Raw genomic sequence first — 19,682 nt, 5'->3', positions numbered from 1 at the left:
AGAGAAACCCCCCCCCCCAAAACCCCAAGTTTTTCTGGTTTTTTTTGTTGTTGTTTTGGTTGTTGTGTTTTAGGTACTGTGCCTCTCACTCAAGGCGTGTGTTCTTGGGCCCAAGACATTTGTCTTGGTTTGACCTTGGCACCACATGTGGGCCCCATTGCCACTGCTAGGGGTGATCCCTGAGCACCACTGGGTGGGGCCCAAAAGTTTGGGGGATGGGGGAAGAAGTTCTCTCAGGGATCACATCCTGGACCCCAAGACAGTTTTGCGCGCGCGCGTGTGTGTGAGTGTGAATGTGTGTGAGTGTGTTTTAGGGTCACACCCAGTGATGCTCAAGGCTGACTCCTGGCTCTGCACTCAGGAATTACTCCTGGCATTGCGTGGGGGACCGTGTGGGATGCCGGGGATCAGATCTGGGTTGGCCGCGTGCAAGGCAGCACCCTCCCCGCTGGACTGTCATCTCTCAGGCCCCCAAGACAGGTTTTTGTTTTTTTTTTGTTTTTTTTTTTTGTATGTACAAGAGGCAGGAAATCAAACAAGGGCCCTGCCCATGGGTTTCCAGTGCTCCTGAGGCTGCATTGGAGGCTCCTCCCCACTGCTCCTCTCCTCCCTCACCCACGCCCTCTCCTGCGTCCCTGCCCACTCACTGGGGCACCGCGTGCGTTTTTGTCATGGTCATGTCACGGAGCATTTGATCATCCCCCTTCTTGCACAGGCGCTCCCTACAAGCCCACCCGCCCCCCTGTGGACGGGCTTCTGGCGGGCCCTGACTAGTCCTTCTCTCTGCTGGCTAGGGAGACCTCGTGCGGAAGCTGAAGGAAGATAAAGCCCCCCAGGTGGATATCGACCGAGCCGTGGCTGAGCTCAAAGCCCGGAAGAGGACTCTGGAGGCGAAGGTGAGTGTTGGGACCCTTGAATGGGAACCCGAGAAGGGGCCGATCCCGCCCTTCCTGCGCGGGAGAGAACTCCGGTGCTCTGGAGAAGTAGCAGTTGCTTCCTCCTGCGCCTCTCCTGTCACTGTGCCCTGCAGGTGGCCCCTTCCCTCCCCACAGACTCACTCAGGACTCTCTAGGGACTTCCCTGAAAGCTCATGTAGCCTGCAAGAGCGGCTTTGTTATTGTTTTTAAAGCCTAAAAAAAAAAAAAAAGTAGGCCAGAAATGCTTTTTTATTGAATTAATTCATTTGTCTGCCCCTTCCCACTGTTGCTGATGGGGTGGCCATACACGCGCCTGGTGACGCAAGCACTTGGGGTGTGTTTGAGTCAGGGCTTGGACTCTGCAAGCGTTTCTTCTGTAAGGTAAAGTCCCGTCCGCATGTTTGGGAGTCGGGGTCAGAGTCAGCACCTGCTCCCAGCCCGTCACTCTGCAGTGGGACTGTACAGTCCGCAGACAGTCAACCCCGCTGAGGTAGTTTGGAGTGTGAGGTCACCGTTTCGCTGTAGTGAGCCAGTGGAATTTCAGAAATACTCATACTTCCCATAAGGAGGTATCTTTTCCATAGTGGTATCTTTTTAAAAAGGTATTTGTTAATTGAATCACAGTGAGATAAACGGTTGCAAAGTATTCATGACTGGTCCTCAGTCATGCAGTGTCCCAACACCCATCCCTCCAGCAGGGTACATTCCCACCGCCAGTGCCCCCAGCCTGGCTCCCGTGCCCTCCCGCCCCCGCCCATGGCTGGCACTTTTCTTCTCTCTCCCCTCCCCCTCACCTGCCCCTTCCCCCTCTCCTTCTCCACTCCTGCTTTTTGGGCATCATAGTTTGCAATACTGATACTGAAAGGCCAACATGTACATCCCTTTACTTACTTTGAACACTCAGTTCTTGTCCAGAGTGATCATTTCCAACTATTATCGTCATACAGGTCCCTTCTCCATCCTGACTACCCTTCATCCCCCCCCCCCACACACACACATACACACAAACACACACACGATCAAATACCTGCTATTCCTTCCAACTACTTCATTCTTTTACTTCCAACCATTGACCAGTCCTTCGGGCCCCTGTTTTTCCTGTCCTTGGATATTAGTCTCATACTTTTTTTTTTAATGTTGCACAAGTGAGCGCAGTCATTCTACATCTATCCCTCTCCTTCTGACTCATTTACTCCGTGTGGTACTCCCCATGTCTGTAATGGTATCTTTTCTGTAATGGGGGAGATCCCCTAAGTTTCTGTTATTTGTCGATTTGCCTGTTTGATCAAGTTTCTAATGAATCCTGCTGATGGATAGATGAAATTCATATGCATAAACCCAAAATGTCTCCTACCCTTCCAATTACTTTTTTTAATGATTTTCAGGAATTAGCATTACAGCCCAAAGATGACATTGTGGACAGAGCCAAAATGGAAGATACCCTCAAGAGGAGATTTTTCTACGATCAAGCTTTCGCTATTTATGGAGGTAGGAGATGAATGGCAGAGAAAGATTGTGTTGTTAGTGGCTTTACCAGTGCTCTTAACATAGTTGCATCAGACACGTCAGGCAGAGAATGCTAGTTTTGTTTAGAGTAGGGCTGTTGACCTGCTCTTCCCTCCAACTACTTCATTCTTTTACTTTGTTTTTTGGGCCACAACGGGCTGTGCTCTGGGCTTACTCCCGGTTCTGCTCAGAGATCACTCTGGGCGGGGCCTCGGGGACCAAGTGTGGTACCCGGGATGGAACCCAGGTCGAGCACATGTACGGCAAGTGCTTTACCCCATCCTGTCTCTCCCTCCCGTTTCCTTTCAAAGACTGCTTTCTTTCCTGAAGATGTAAGGAATTGTTTGGGCCCTGGAATTAGTGTCTGGTGTGTCCATGCATCAGATGGACATAAAATGCACAGGGACTTGACGCAGTGGAGGGCCAAGGAGGGACTCACTGTATGTCCTGCCTTTCACTCTGAGCAGTGATAAGCCCTCGTGGGGGTGCAGGAAAATCCCTACAGCTTTCTGACCGCTCCAAGTAGAGTCAGATAACACTGACCAAGATTTGTACATTTTCACGTCTTGATATGAGTGATAGATATTGTTCATAGTTGACAATTATTCATTATTCAAATGCAATGATATTTGACTTTCAGGATTTTGTTGTTGAAATTTGGGTCTCTCTCTTTCTCTGTCTCTCTCTCTCTGTCTCACACAATCACTCACTCTTTTGACCCTCTCTCCTTCCCTTCCTCCTCATCTCCTTCCCTTCCCCACACTTGATACTCAGGGGTTACTCCAGGCCCTGCACTCAGGGATTACTCCTGGCAGGGCTCAGGGACCATTAGGATGACAGATCAAACCCGGTTCGGCTGCGGGCAAGGCAAGTGCCCTTCCCGCTGAACTATATCTCTAGCCCAGAAACTTCAGTTTTTCTAAGACTTTCAGGATTTTTTTCACTCTTGACAACTTTTGTTGCTGCAGATAATGCAACATCTAAGTTATCAAGGTAGCATTTTAATTTATTTCTCTTTAAGGTTTTCTGATTTTATTTCCTTTACAAGATTGTAAATAAATATTCATACATTTTATGGGTACAGTATTTCACCTTTTTGAAATTCAAATAGTGGCTCAAATAGTCCCAAATAAATTGCAGAATCAGATGCTAAAATTTTAGATAATTGTCGTCAGCTGATATAATATTTTCATTTCTAGGATAGAAAACTGCTTTCTATTTTGTTTCTTAGTGTGGAACTTCTTTTGTGTCCTTTTTCTTCCTTCCCGAATCCAGATTCCAAACTCGTACATTATAGATGCAGTGAGAGGTTTTAGTTTTATATCTCTCATTTACGTAGAGGTCAGACTCTTCGAAATCAAAGGGTTTGAAGTATTTATTTGAATACGGTATTTTGGGGGACTTGCAAACATGCAGTTTAGATTTCAGTCTTCTGTCTCCTGTTTGCTCTGTGACAAGGTAAAGAGCTTGTTTTCTGCCCTCAGGTGTCAGTGGCCTTTATGACTTTGGGCCCGTTGGCTGTGCTTTGAAGAACAATATTATTCAGAATTGGAGGCAGCACTTTATCCAAGAGGAACAGATTCTCGAGATTGATTGCACCATGCTGACTCCTGAGCCAGTGTTAAAGTAAGGAGTCTGCCCACCGAAGCAGCCTTTTCTGATAATGAGAAGTTACTCGTGCTCATTATAAAAATCTGGGAAATAAAAAAGAGTATCCCCTACTGCCCACAGGAAGCCATGGCTGGATTTATTCTTCCTGTTCTTTCTCCAAAGTTCCTCCATGTATCAGTGTCTTAGTCGCACTCTCGCTTTTTTATGTACTGTAGGCAAACATTTACTTATGTCACTGAATATTTTTTTTTCCTTTTTGGGTCAGACCTCATGATGCACAGGGGCTATTCCCAGCTCTGCACTCAGGAATTACTCCTGGTGGTGCTCAGGGGACCCTATGGGATGCTGGGAATTGAACCCGGGTCGGCCACGTGCAAGGCAAACGCCCTACCCGCTGTGCTATCACTCCAGCCCCACTGAGTATTATTTTTAGAGGGTTTTTTGGGGGTGTGGGAGGGTGGCAGGGCTTGGAGTACAGCTGGCCGTGCTCTGTGCTCAGGGACTGGACCCAGGCCTCCTGCGTGCAAAGCCTGCATTCCTGGCTCTCCGGTCTCAGAGTCTTCTGAGTAACAGTTCAGTGTTCTGTTTTATGGTTGTTCCAGAATTTATTTAGCAAAGGTTCCATGATTGCATTTCTGAATTGCAGCTACATTACATATGCCACAATTTTTTTTTGTGTTCCAATTACTTCATTAGTATAACTTATAGAAATTCTGAGCAAAGTGTTTATACATTGTGAATCAGATACTTCTGTTTGTGTTGAGGTTTGAGTTAGAAGTTTAGATCATTCCTGCAGGGATCAGCTGTGAAAGAGCAAGTCTTATGCCATGTCTCATCACTTTATTCATTTCGTGGTACCTGGTAAAAGGCTAATTTTATTCTTCACATGCTCTCTCTGATAATTTCATCCAGTTAGGACAAGGTAAATTGTTGAAGATGGTTCTGAAATTTCAGTACGGCCTGCACGTTCATGATCTGAATCACTAATAAGAACTGTATCAAGATAATACCCTAGAGTATTCCAGTGTCAAACAATTCCTTACGATTCATTGTCTGTACTGAGTTCTGATGAATTCTTGGCTAGTCACATTCCTCATGGTTTTGGCGTTGGCTTAGGTCACTGAGAGTGGGATAGGTGTGGATTAATTGATCTTGCAGAGTAGCACAGACTTCATGGCAACTCGTGAAAAAAAATACTCTCTGTGTATTATTTTCCTATGGGAAGAAAGAATGTAGGGAGAGGTGGGAGTAGATTTGCAGTAGAATGTTTTCTGGCAAATATTAGCTACTGTGGATAATTATTGGTGCCTCCACCTTCCAGCCACGTACTGTAAGCCATGGATAAGCGCAGAGAAGGGGCTTGTCTCACAGGCTGAACTCTGTTCATTTGTACAGAAGTGACAAGTTGACTTATCATTTGTGAACATAGGACCTCTGGCCACGTAGACAAATTTGCTGATTTCATGGTAAAAGACGTGAAGAATGGAGAGTGTTTTCGTGCTGACCATCTGTTGAAAGGTACGTTTTTCAGCTCGGGTCAAGTTCCTTTCATGTAAGATTTATCAGAAATGGAGTGTTTTGATCCAGCTTCTCCTTATGATTTTTTTCATTAAAGTTTGTTTGGGGCGCAAACAAACTTTTATATAAGGAGCAAAATACATTGGCCATGAGTATGCAGATACTGGTGCATAGTGAAAAAAAAGTTACATACCGTTCATTAGAAGTTCTGCATCAACAAAAGAAGGATGCTAATAACATGACTCTCCCTGTAAAATCAACCTTCAGATTCATAGACATTAAGAACATTATTCTTTGCTGTATGCATTCAAACTTAAAAGTGCATGGTCCCATTTCCTCTTGAGTGACACGTACCAGTACTGTTCTTGTAGCTCATTTACAGAAGCTGATGTCTGATAAGAAGTGTTCGGCTGAGAAGAAATCAGAGATGGAAAGTGTCTTGACCCAGGTGAGCTCTTGCGAGATGCTGTCCCCGTGTCCCAGGCAGAGGCAGAGGCAGAGTCTGTCTTTCGGTGTCAGGCACCACATTGTCCTCTTCAGGTCTCTGCTGGAAAATCACTGGTTCACTTTCCGATCTTCAGATCATCTCTCTCTGTTTTTCTCTTCTCCGCCTTTTATGACTAACCCGTTATTTCAGCCTTTTATCCTAGAAAGTCACGGGGCTGGAGCAATAGTACAATGGGCAGGGTCCTTGCCTTACATACAGCCAACTTGGGTTCGATCCCCATAGCGTCCCCTGAGCACAGAGCCAGGAGTAAGCCCTGAGCATCGCCAGGTGTGGCCCCCAAACAAACCAACCCATAATAGGAGAATCTGGGCTAAGTATGAAATTAGTTCTTGCACCTTCGGAATCAAAGTTCTCAGTTTAATCGTGACATCCAGAGGAGTGAGTAACGATGAGCACTGTTCATGCTGGTGTGGAGATCAGCGGCAGAAGCACTGTTCCACCGCGCTATTTCCGGTTATCCCGTCCCTGGTCCCTGTCTACACTTGGAACCCGAGTTATTCTTGGAACCCGAGGAGCAGGCCCCACTGTGGGCCAACAGTTTGTAATTTGTCGCGAAGTTGACAGGATTTAGGGCAGCAGGAGAGATCACAGAGATAATCTGCTCTGACCTGACTCTCACCAGGTACCGAGAAACCATTTTTATGAGATGCAGTTACTGGCTCCTCTTTAATCACATGCCACTTCTAGAAAATCATAGAAGTTGCACATCTTTGCCCCAGGGAGATGCATGTGTTCCTGTGTCATAGTGTGTCACTGATTTCTCATTTCACCCTTTAAGCAGAAAACATTTCCCCATACCACGGTAGGTTGTGAGGTCCGTCAAAACATACCTCTTCAGTTTTACTCTCTTCCTTGCTTTTAAAAGAAGCAACCGGTGCTATTTTATGCATGTCTTACTTGCGTTATCTCTGTCTGTGTGGGGCTCACTGGAGAACCTGACTCTGGTGCTTTGCTTTTTCCCGTGAGAATTGCTGAGTGGTTGCCACTGCTGCTCAGATTCGTTTGGCACCCTCATCTTCCTCTGAAATACCTCGCTTTTCAACCTTGCTGAGAAGTTTTCTCCTTTCTCATTTAAATTGAAAGTTCTTTAGCTGACTATTAACTCATCTGTCAGTTTATTTTGATCCTTGTGAAGTTTATTTTATTCTTTGCTTGCAGCTGGTTGTTTTGCTGTTGTTCCTCGTTGTTTAGAAAATCACTTCTTTTGACACCAACAGTGCAACATTTTTATTTATTGCCTTCCTTTCTTAAAAGAACATGCCCTGGTGCATAAGTTGCCCGAGCCCGTGTGCTGCTTGCGCCCACGTGGCCAAGCACATGCGTCGCCCGCATCTCCCCTTTTGAGATGTGTACTTTCATGCTTTCCTCTCTTATGCTGGGATGTGTGTAGGGGCTCTCTCCACCCTTGGAGAAGCCCTGGTTCTCTCTTGAGCATGTTACTCTGAAAGAGAGTCTCTCATTCTCTTTCCCTCCACACCCTCAAAAACCCTCCAAATAAAATCCATTTTACTTCAAAAAAAAAAAAAAAGAACATGCTCTTTTAATAAAGAAGAATTGAAAAGTACCTTTCAATATCTCCATAATATTGTGTCCCATTCAGATTTGTAGACCTATTTGATTTTGTGGGCTTTTTGTCTCTGAATGTCTTTGCGCTGGAAAGTTTTCTTCCACATAAATTGTGAGAAGTAGGAAATAGTTTTGTTTTGTTTTTTAAGTCATAATTTATAGCTTTAGTATTGATTTTCTGTTTCATTTCAGGTCTGTATCCTAGAAGATTAGTTTTGTTTGTCTTATGAAATAATTGGCCAGCTCTCAATATTAATCTTCAGTGGAGAGTTAGAGCTCAGTGGGGAATTGCTGGGTCCCAGAAGGCTCTGGTAGATTCACTGGCTGAAGGACTGTTGTTCGAGCATAGAGAGTGTGTTCCATGTGGGTCCCTCTTGACTTCATGCAATGTGATCATTTCTTTTCAAGACATTCATTCACCCCCTGGATAGGAAATTTTACTCCTGTCTAATAGTCCACTAGACACAGCTTACAGGGATTCTCCTTAATTTTCATCTCTTTACTGACCCAACACTGATATTGCCAGTTTTTTTCAAGTTTCTTTTTTTTTTTTTTCTTTTTGGGTCACACCTGGCGATGCACAGGGGTTACTCCTGGCTCTGCACTCAGGAATTACCCCTGGCGGTGCTCAGGGGACCATATGGGATGCTGGGATTCGAACCCGGGTCGGCCGCGTGCAAGGCAAACGCCCTACCCGCTGTGCTATCACTCCAGCCCCTTTTTTAAGTTTCTTTAAGATTAATTTTTATAAAGTTGTTCATGCTGATGTGTTGCATTCGGTATTCCAACACCAATCCTACCACCATTACCTTCCCAGTGTGTCTCTTTCTTTACCACCTTTAAATTTTTTATTATGAAAGACGAAAGACCTATTAAAGCAGAGAGGTGTAATAAACATGTAGCCATCAGCTTTCTTCATTTTTCTCATGTTTTGTCGAATCTGTTTTCTACTTATTTCCTTTCTTCCACTGAAGGAAAAGATGGTGGTGGGAACCTTCCTGGCTGTGTTCAGAGGATCTGGGGCCCCTCCTGGTGACTCGGCCGCCTGGTGTGCTGGGGACCATGTAGTGCCCGGCCAGACTGGGGGCCTCTGGCCTGCCGGGCACAGACCCTCGTCCTTGGAGCTCTCTCCCTGGCCCTTGCCCTGAAGAAAAGTTGAAAGCACATCTGAAATATCTATTACATTTGAAAGATTAAAAAAAAATCTTTTGAAATGAACCTCACTGCTATCAGCTCAGTAAATATTAATATATATATTCTTATATTACCTGTTAGGTCAGCGTTCACATTTCCTGGTTGTCTTAAATGTTACCAGTTTTGTGTTTGACTCGGGATCTGGATAAAGTCTACACTTTGCTATGGGTTTGTGGTTCCTTAAGTCTCTCTCAATCCGGAGGCTTTTTCATCTCTCACTTTTCTTATTTTTCATTAAAAGTTTTTTTTAAGTTGGCACACTAATTCACTAGTGTTTCTACTGTTTAGGATTTGGCTAATTGCATTATTATGATGAAATTTTACATATTCCGGATGTGTCAAGTTGGTTAGTTTATATATATATATATATATATATTTTTTTTTTTGCCTGGAGGCTACATATGGCAGTGCTCGGGACCGTATGTGGTTCAGGATATCAAATCTGGATTGGCCACATGCAAGGCAAGCGCCTTAACTCCTAGACTGTTTCTCCAGCCAGGGTTTGGTTTAATTTTATTATTTATTTGGTTTGTGGGTAACATTCAGTGGTCTCAGGGCTTATTCCTTGCTCTGTGCTCAGGGCCACTTCTTTCAGGACTTGGGGGGACCATGTGGGGCCCAGGAATCAAACCCAGTTCACCCCTGTGCAAGGCACGTGCTTTACCCTCAGTACATGGTTCCAGTCTCAGGGTTTAAAGTTCTTATATATTAAAGGAATTTTTTAATAATTATGCAAAAAAATTTTCATTGGTCCAAAGTTAAATTTTCAAAACAAAATAGATTCATTGAAAGCTTTCATTTTTCTAGCCCGAAGGCAGTTTTGTTTGTTCTAGGGGGGGGTGGGAGGGGGGGAGGGTATGTGTATGTGTGTGTGTGTGTGTGTGTGTGTGTGTGCGTGCGTGCGTGCGTGCGTGCGTGCGTGCGTGCCCACATGTGCACGCACGCTCGCACCTGGGCACATTCTTACCAAGCTGTATTTCCAGAGTCAGTTTTTAACTTGGAAAAATAAGCCACTAAAAACAAAGCAAAACAGGCATTTGAGTGCCCCTTCTCAGTATAATAGTATGCATATTTTTCTCAGTTGTGCTTGGGGAAATTAACTCTGTCGAGTACCAGTCATTGCTTCTGGGCTGGTCCCTGCAGTCTGCATGGTGCGTCCTCCTGCTGGGCTAGTCCTGAGCCTGGGATTACCTGGCCAGAGGTCCAGGAAAACAGGATTTCGCCAGAGATTGCCAAATTATGTTCCTCAGGGGTTTTGATTCTTGTTCTGTGCCTTCAGAATCTTTCCCTTTGACTCCTCTTTGTTCCGTCTCTTGCTGAACCGTGTTGCGTACCCTGCGCTCGTGTGGAGAGCAGACGCCCACAGGACCTCATTTTCTCTGCACTTCTTGTTGAGCGCATCTTCAGTTTATGGTACTTAAGTCTTGGGAGTCACCAAACTGCTTCCTCTTTAAGCTGTCACTTCTGGGAAGTAGGATGACTGTGGCACTTTGTGAATTCTCCCCCGGCCTTCTGTAGATGTCACACAGCTTAATTTAAAAATATTATTGATTCACCTTTGTCATGTGATTAATGTAACTAGGGTTCCACTAATGTGAGTAGGTTTTTTGTGGAATGAAAATAATTGTTAAATTTATACAAAGAGAGCAAATATAAATAGTACTCATCACTTCTTATAGTAACCAGCCGTGGGCTAAGTATTTCATACTTACTGGTTTTTTTTTTTTGTTTTTTTTTTTTTTTGCTTTTTGGGTCACACCCAGCGCGATGCTCAGGGGTCACTCCTGGCTCTGCACTCAGGAATTACCCCTGGCCGTGCTCAGGGGACCATATGGGATGCTGGGAATCAAACCCGGGTCGGCTGCGTGCAAGGCAAACACCCTACCCGATGTGCTATCGTTCCAGCCCCATACTTACTGTTTTATTTAGTCTTTATACTAGCCCCTCCTAGTGAGGAAAGGCCTGTTGTTTCCATTTTGAAGTTAAGCAAACTGAGGCTAAGTGAAGTTAGGGAAGAACTAGAATTTTAACTTCAATCTTCGTTACAAATCATCAGTGGTAAATTTTGACAATTTACCCAAGCTTCAGTTCCTCTGGCCCATGAGTTGATTTATTGAATACACTTATTTACATTATTTTTTAAAATTAAATATTACTATTAGATGATTTGCCTTCATTCAGTGGAAATTTTTGAATTGGAGCTTATTCATCTATTGTTTTAGAGAATTTGATAATGACTATTAGTACAGAGAATTATTAAGTACTGTAACTGAAGTGAGTGCTATAAATTTGCCTTGTCTTTCATTGTTAAATGGTGATTTATGTGAGGTTCCTGAGTCGATTCATTAAAGAAGGAATGGACTTTTTCTCTTGGTAAGTGGATGGTGTGTAAACTGGCAGTGGTTTTGACATGAATGTCTTGAAGATCTGGGTAATTCTGCATTCTTTTAAATATATAAAATTTTATATTTAGTTTTTCCAATGCATGAATAGGGTTTCATCTATACTGCTTTACCTGGTGCCTTGTTTTTTCTTAAGCCTTTTACACAAATTTTTTTCTTTTACTTTATAGCTTGATAACTATGGACAGCAAGAACTTGGGGATCTTTTCGTGAACTATAATGTGAAATCCCCTATTACTGGGAATGACCTCTCCCCTCCGGTCTCTTTTAACTTGATGTTCAAGACCTTCATCGGGCCCGGAGGAAACATGCCGGGGTATGTACCAGTCACAGCCGGTGCTATGAAGTCAGCAGAGCAGCCAGAGACCAGTGCTGCTGGCCACCAAGGAAAACCTCTTAAAAAGTCATTTACATAAGAAGCACAGATAAAGGAGAAATAATGACATACTCTTAAATTTCATTTCTCCTAGTTTTTTCTGAATTTAATTCTTTCTGTATATGATCATTCCTTTTGCCATAAATTAAAGCAGGAAATGTGAACATCACCTATATAATGGATGTATAAAATCAACATTTATTCAGGCGAATCTTAATATTACTATATCTCCAGCCCCTATAAAATATTTTTTAAGGCAGCTTTGGCCATGTGGAGACTTTCTTAGTTGATGATTTGCACATAATGCTGTCTGAACTCACGAAGACACAAGACTGTGATGTCTTTGCTTTGGTGTGTCTTTAAAATGTGGGGAAATACAGAAAAAGCCTCTGGTGTAGGAGCTGTATTATCTGGGAGAGAAGACAGTATGAAAGATCTGAACCGAAACCGATACTAAAACTTGCCCTGCGTGGTGTGACGACAGAGATGAGTGAGCGCTGAGGTGATGGTTTCACCCACACCGACATCGTTTTAATCACAGTTGGGCTTTAATGTCTATTTAATTGTGCCTTGGAGTTTAAAGAGCCTCTTTACTAGCTGTGCTCAGGCCTGGGTCTTATTTTCAGAAGGATCTCAGATTGTCAGTCTGCCTCCGTGGAAATGATCAGTCCGGAGAGCAGCAGCTTTAGGCACTTAGGAGGAAGGATGGCATTTAGCTCGCTAAGTCATTAAATAAAATCGGGTTTCCGGGGAGCAGTGTTGCCGCCCCCATTGTCTGAGGCCTTCTTCAGTGTTAGCACGAAGTGTCTGCTACCAAGGGGAACGTTCGTTTCAATTTTCAGTTTTGTTGTGGTTTGGGCTCACACTCAGCAGTGCTCAGGACTTACTCCTGGCTCTGCACTCAAGGATCCCTCCTGGCAGGGCTTGGGGGACCCTAGGGGTGCTTGGGATCGATCCTGGATCGGCCATGTGCAAGGCAAGTGCCTTACTGACTGTCCTGTCACTCTGGCCCCCTGTTTCAGTGTTTAAGGCCCACACAAAGCTTTGCTAAAAATGGTACATATAGGACTTCTGTGGTTTGGATGTAGAATCTTAGGTTTGTTGGAAAACCATTTCTTTTTTAACAAACTGATTTATTTAAATCTTGCAGGTACCTGAGGCCGGAAACTGCACAGGGGATTTTCCTCAATTTTAAGCGACTTTTGGAATTCAACCAAGGAAAGTTACCTTTTGCTGCTGCCCAGATTGGAAATTCTTTTAGAAATGAGATTTCCCCTCGATCTGGACTGATCAGAGTCAGGTACTGCCCGAGTTAATCTGCGGGGGAGGCCAGGGAAATGACCTTGGCATTGACGCAGCAAGGAGAGTCTGCTGCTTTGATATAAGCCGCTTCACCCTTCTCAGATTCGGTATTTGTTGTTGTTGTTTTTCCATGTTTTACCTTTGTAGTATGCAAAGGACATCAGTTTCTGGGAGGACAGGTGTATTTGAGTGGAAAACATGAACCTGAGAGAAGTCGGCTGAAGAGTAGTTTACTCCTTCACCTGCATGAAGGACAGGTGTCGGCCCACAGGTGTGGAAGGTTGGAGAATGCTGCTTTCAGCTGGTGCTTTCTGGGACAGAGCGATAGTACAGTGGGGAGGGCTTTTTGCCTTGTGCACAGGTTCTATCCCTGGCACCCCATATGGTCCCCTGAGCACCACCAGGAGTAATTCCTGAGCCCAGAGCCCAGAGTAGCCCCTGAGCACTGCCAGGTGTGACCCAAAAATGAAAAAAAATTTTTTTAATTTAAAAAAATACTTAAATAAATGAACTGGTGTTTTCTGGCATTGAAGATGTATGTAAGTACAGAGTGATGTGGGGACAGTGTGACAGTTGGCGTTGGGGTGAGGGCGTTTCAGTAATCAGACACTTGGGACTATCCAGCAGGGTTGGAAATGAGAGCAGAAGCAAGCTCGCGTGGTCTGCTCCGGCCCCCGCAGGCCTCGTCACAGGTCTGGGCCATGTGGAGAGGCTGCCTGGCACTGTTATGTCCTTCTTTCCTTTTTCTCTTATATTTTGGGGTGTACCCAGCTGTGCTCGGGGCCTGGTGCCAAAATGTACATGGCACCAAAGTGAGCCCCGTGCCAGCAGGCACCTGTACCCCACATAGTCTCTCTGGCCCTAGGTCCATCTCCTGTCTTCCTTTAGAAACGTATTAGGACTCGGTTATGTACAGGTCAAGCTTTTCTGTGTGTTTCTTTCTGCTCTCTTGGAGGAATAATGTTTTATAAACAGCCGGGTGCGTAGGTCCACGTAACAGTCTTAGGCTACAGGCGTGTCTCTGCAGCTCTCTCAGCCCTCCGCACCTGTTCCCATCTCCAGTCTGCTGTACTGAGGCTTCGGTCCTAGCAGGCCCGTCACCTGAGCCTGTTGGTGTCAGGGTCCACCTGAGGAGGTGCCTGTGTCGTGACCAGCCAGCACAAGCTGGACAGGCCCGGCCATCTGGACAGGAAGGGCTTCAGGGAAAGGCGCGCCCCAGTGGCCCTTAAGAAGTCCCTTTAACCACGTTGATTGTTTGTTTGGTTTTTTGGGAAATGGTCATACCTGACAGTGCTCAGGGGTTACTCCTGGCTCTGCACTCAGGAATCACTGCTGACAGTGCTCAGAGGACCACTCCACCACGAGTGCCTGGAGTCGAGCCTGGGTCAGCCGTGTACAATGCAAGTGCTTTCCTGCTTGTACTGTCCTGGCCCTGCCTGTGACAGGTGTTACAGAAAAACTTGTCGGGTTTGAGTCTGTTCTAAGTCTGGGCTTATTGTATCTTTTTCCCCCTTTTCTCCCTAGTTCTGCTCCCTTTCTCTTCCAGTCCTTCAGGGTCTGCAGGAAGCTGTGTAAGATGACGTCAGCCAGAGCCCTGGTCTCAGAGAGGATGTGGGTCAAGTGGAAGGTTCCTGGGGACCGAGAAGGGCTCTAGGCAGTACAGAGGACAGAGAAGTTTCCTCAGAACTAAGGGCTGATTGGGGGGTTGACTGATGGAAAGACCTCTGGGATTCCTGGCTGCTCTTTCCTTGGTCATTTCCACTTCAGGAGTCCTGTCTGGGTCCTGGTCCTTGCAGGGCTCTCTTGCGAGACCCTGGCTAGAATTCACTCCTGGTTCAGTTTCTTCCACGAGTCCGCGGCCTGGGGTGTTTTTGTTAGGATTCTTCTCCATGGCATAATTTTCCTGGATATTACTCCATTGTTTGGGTATTATGCCTTTTGTTTAGGACAGGGGTTAGATAGTAGTAGCTAGGTCAGTGTAACAATCAGGAGAATGTTCATCAGAAATTTAAATTTTGGGGCTGAAACGATACAGCGGGTAGGACGTTTGCCTTGCACGCGGCCGACCCGGGTTCGATTCCCAGCATCCCATATGGTCCCCCAAGCACCACCAGGAGTAACCCCTGTGCATCGCCGGGTGTGACCCAAAAAGAAAAAGGAAAAAAAAAATTATAAAAAAAAAAAAGAAATTTACATTTTGTTTGTTTGTTGTGTATCTGGATCACTGTTGGCAGTGCTCCGGGAGACCAGATGTGGCTCTGGAATGGAACCAGGTCAGCCTCATGGAAGGGAGGCACCTCCCCACTGTACTGTCGCTCCAGCTCCCATGAACTTAAAATTTGCGGTGTGACTTTGGGTGATTCTGTCTTGTAGATAAGTTGTGTTCTTCACACAATTCACAGCCCTGGGGAAAGGGCAAGGAACAAACTGTTGGTAAAGCCAGCGTGAGTGTGGCTCTCCATCTCGCATGTAGGCTGGGATTATCCAACAGAACAGGGTGCGAATTATTTGGCGATTCTAGATAGGAACCCTTTTTGAATCTTTGATGACTTTTAGATGTTCCATCAGCCTAGTCATCAGCCTAGTCATAAACTCTGAGGACAGACACTGCTTGGGTCATGCTGTCTGCACACACGGGGTTTGGTAGCTGTTTATAGCCAGCTAAAACTAGTCACTGCACCATCAGTTAAAGGCACCATTACAAGTAAAATTTTCAACCAAAACTCTGAGCAATTAATGCATTTTGTGTTATTCATTTAAGTAACTTTACATTATTGCTTTATATTTTTACATTATCTCTAAAACATCCGAGATATTCATAAAAGTGCTCTCGTAATGCTTAGGCACACGTGCACCCTCATGGCGGGGTGACATTTGAATCTGACTCATAAAATTACTTAAAATGATTTTTCTCCAGTAGCGACTAAAAGAGCTATTCAAAGAGGTTTCTTTGGGAGGCCATTACGATGTGCATATTTATTTTGTCATTATGCAGTTGACTGGATGTTTGCTTGTTCACTTCATGCCTTACGTCCTCTGCCTTAAATAACACTTCTTGTAAGAACCTCACAGCTGGATGGTGCAATTAACAGCCACTCACTCATTCAGAGTGACATAAAGGAGAAATCCAACTGGTATGAAGGCGGACGAACTGTTCGTTTCACTTTTAATTTTGTATTCTCTAAAAAGTAAATCTTGGGGACTTCATATAGTGTGTATTTATCAAGAATTGGTAATGCTTTTAGGAAAATGAAATTTTTTTTTTTGTGGAAGTCACATTTCAGTATCTTTTTTTTGTATTTGACATTTGATTACGTTTTCTTAATTTTAAAAACTACCAATTTGTTCCCTAAAAATTATTTCCATTAAAAATAATGGGCGAGGGGGGGCACTGGAGCGATAGCACAGCGGGTAGGGCGTTTGCCTTGCACGCGGCCGACCCAGGTTCAATTCCCAGCATCCCGTATGGTCCCCCGAGCACCACCAGGAGTGATTCCTAAGTGCATGAGCCAGGAGTAATCCCTTTGCATCACTCGGTGTGACCCAGAAAACAAAAAAAATAATAATGGGCGAGGGGGTTGAGGAGATAGTATAGCTGGTAAAGTGCTTGCCTTGCACTCGGCTGACTGGGTTCAAGCCCTGGCATCCCTTATGGTTCCCCAAGCACCACCAGGGGTGATTCCTGAGTGCAGAGCCAGGAATCACCCCTGAGCACAGCCAGGTGTGACCTAAAACAAACCCCAAAAATGAATAATAATAGACTGGAGAGATAATACTGGATGTAAGACCTTAGATGCTACTGACCTTGATTTGATATCCAGCACCACAAATCGCCCCTTAGCACCACCAGGGTCACTACCTCCTGAGCACAGAGCCAGGATTAACCCTTGAGCACCTGTGGGTGGGGGCCCAAGTCAAAAGAAAACAAAATAATAGGCTTCTGTGATTGTAGGTACTGTCAAAGGGAGAATAGTGATTAAAGTGGCTAGTGCCGATTTTATTCAGAGCTCTTGCAGTAGGGACGAAAGAGAGAACTTGAGTCTAGTATAGCTGCACGGGCTGTTGGGGAGCCCCAGCCAGGGAGTGGGCGGGCATCGGTGGGTGGGACATTCTCAGGTTGACAGGCCAGATCAGGGCAACCAGCCTGTGGGGCGGGACTCCTGGACCAGCCAGGTGCCGCTAAAACTGGATTTTAGAAAGTTCCCGGATGGGGCTGGAGCCAGAGTGCACAGAGAGGGCGCGCGCCTTGCACATGGTCCACCCAAGTTGATCCACGGCATCCCGTATGGTCCCGAGCCCTGCTGGGAGTGATCCCAGAGCTAATAAAGTCTGTATTTTAAATAATGAATAGTAAAGCTTTCTATATGTACTTAAAAATAAATCTAGAAAGTCTAACTTCAACTTTCTTTTTTTTTTAACCATTCCTTTAGAAAACAATTTTCTAATTAGCAATAAAAGATTGCCGTGGTGTGAAGGCCTGTCACTGTAAAGTTGGAAATAAGCACCTTGTTTATTGCATTTTAGGGTTTAGCTCGCAACCTTCATTCCTTGATTTTTGCTTCCAGAGAATTCACAATGGCAGAAATTGAGCACTTTGTAGATCCCAATGAGAAAGACCATCCCAAGTTCCAGAGTGTGGCAGACCTCCAGCTGAATTTGTATTCTGCAAAGGCCCAGGTCAGCGGACAGTCTGCTCAGAAAATGCGCCTCGGGGATGCTGTTGAGCAGGTGAGATGTTACAGGTCATTTCATTTGGGTTTTTACCTGCACTAGGTTTGCGGGATTTTGCGAACTCTTTGTGCTGGATACCGTTTTATTTTAGCACTCACATTTTCTGTGCAGTATTTTTAATGCAATATTCATTATAATTAATTCTGTGTGAGAACATTACATAGCTACTTCAATTTGTGGGCCATTGGGTCTAACATGCAGAAAATGTTCTAGCAGTGCACTTGGATAAAAGACTTCAGTTTGTACTGTGTCATACCAACTTGAATTGAGTCCAACTCAACTTTTCACAGTATGTGCTACTTCCAGGGACATACTTGTTTTGTTTTGTTTTGTTTGGGAGGGGGTTGAGCACCTATAGGATAACATTGGTTTGTCCTTTCTGCCTTGCCACAGGGAACTTAGGTTTAGTGGGTTACTCCCATCACAGTGCTCGTATTCCTCTGTGTTTCACTGTAATCTCTTTCTTTGTGCTCTGCATTCCCCAACCAGACAAATCACCTTTATCTCCTAATCAGACCTTGTTAACTTGTAAATTTTGCTTTTCTTTTTTCCTTATGTCCTTTGCATAGTTAATTCAGAGCAGTGTCCTTTTTGTATGGACACAGGAAGACAGTTAATGCTGTGCTTTTGTAACTTGGGAGTTAATTGACTCTGAATAATATTCACTCCTGAGCATCTGTTCTCTCGATTTAGTCTCAGTTGCCCATACTTCCTAGCACCCCAAGAGCAGGATCCCAATGAGAGGCAAAGCTGTGAGCTACCCTGGCATCGAAATGGGCCAGGCCAAAGCATCATAATACTTAACTCTAAGCTAAGAGTATGGTCATGTACAAATTCTATCATGATCCCAAAACTAACAATTAGTTTAGGACCCTGCTAGGGTTAGGAAAGATTAATCTGGCCTAAGCACTGTAGTCTGAGATGTATAGCGAGATGTCCCCAGGAGAGCCACCCTCAAAGCTTAATGTATCTCTTACTGTGTCCATACAAAATAACTAATATTCAGAAGTAGAATTAAGATGTTAATTACTATGTTAATTAAGTCATTGTACTAAGGGAAGGAGAAAAACCCTTAGGTGGCATTTCCGACTCTGAACCTGATTAGCGATCATGAAGGGCTTTGATAAGCTGATTGTGCTACTCCTAGTGCAGGCAAGTTGGGGAGAGACTAGAGAGAGACCAGGGTGTCCAGTCAGAGTGCAGAGACTAGCAGGAGGTGCAGGACACTGGAAGGGGGAGCTTAGTGAGACTGGAACAGGCGTGTGGGGAGAATGGAGTAAACAACCAGCCTGGCCCTCGCTTCCTCCTTTGTCAGCCCATGGCATCGGCCATCCGGGTGGGGAAGTGGCCTGAGACCACCGAACAAATGCAGGTGGCAAGAGAGAGCCGAGCTCTTCCCAGCCACCTGGTGAATACACAAGCACCCAGTGGTTTCAAGGGTCATTTTTGTTGGTTCTCAGGGAGGGGACCATGCAAAATTGGGATCAACCACATGCAAGGCAGATTCTCTCCAGCCCTTAAGAGAGAGAGCAAACATTAGGAATATATATTTTAAAATAAAAGAATGGCATGTATATCCCAAAAAGAGAGAGAGAGAGATTTTGATCTAGAAAATACGTCATCTGGAGCTGAAGCTCTCCTACTTCTCCGTAGGCATTGGGATAAGGTCTTGCTTATAAGAGAGGTTCTTGAGTTATTTTCCAGGGGAACAAGTGCATGAAACTTTGCAGTGTAGCTACAGTAATGGGATGCAAAGCCCAGTAGAGTAGTGAACTCCCCGGGAAATATTCTAGTAGAGGTTGGGGGAATGACTTGCCAGCCATTTTGCAGAGGAGACCCTTGCAGTGGGTGGGAATGGGGAGATGCTTGCGAGGACACTGCCAGTGCCAACCCTGTGCATTTATGAAATGGGGTCCCACATTTTAGTGACTTGAGAATACATTCAAGTCCTCTCTGTGTCTTCTTTTGATAATTAGAAGGGGATTCTTTGTCACGCCTGAGGTTCATTCTGAAGAGAATTTTGTTTTGTTTTGGGGCTACTGCTGGCGATG

The 19,682-nt window shown here is 44.9% G+C and overlaps 1 protein-coding gene across 1 annotated transcript in view; it reads left to right on the top strand.

The window, feature by feature from the left end:
• GARS1 (glycyl-tRNA synthetase 1) overlaps positions 1-19,682 on the top strand; it is a 41,445-nt gene that overhangs the window by 5,357 nt on the left and 16,406 nt on the right. The window contains exons 2-9 of the mRNA XM_055136188.1: positions 795-896; positions 2,303-2,405; positions 3,908-4,049; positions 5,464-5,552; positions 5,924-6,000; positions 11,393-11,538; positions 12,749-12,898; positions 17,466-17,628. Of these exons, the coding sequence (XP_054992163.1) occupies positions 795-896; positions 2,303-2,405; positions 3,908-4,049; positions 5,464-5,552; positions 5,924-6,000; positions 11,393-11,538; positions 12,749-12,898; positions 17,466-17,628 (972 nt within the window). The remainder of the gene's footprint in view (positions 1-794; positions 897-2,302; positions 2,406-3,907; positions 4,050-5,463; positions 5,553-5,923; positions 6,001-11,392; positions 11,539-12,748; positions 12,899-17,465; positions 17,629-19,682) is intronic.

The sequence above is a fragment of the Sorex araneus genome, chromosome 1 (assembly GCF_027595985.1).
Source record: "Sorex araneus isolate mSorAra2 chromosome 1, mSorAra2.pri, whole genome shotgun sequence".
Taxonomy (NCBI): Eukaryota; Metazoa; Chordata; class Mammalia; order Eulipotyphla; family Soricidae; genus Sorex; species Sorex araneus.
The sequence above is the reverse complement of the archived record's forward strand: the minus strand, read 5'-3'. Positions and strand labels throughout refer to the sequence as shown.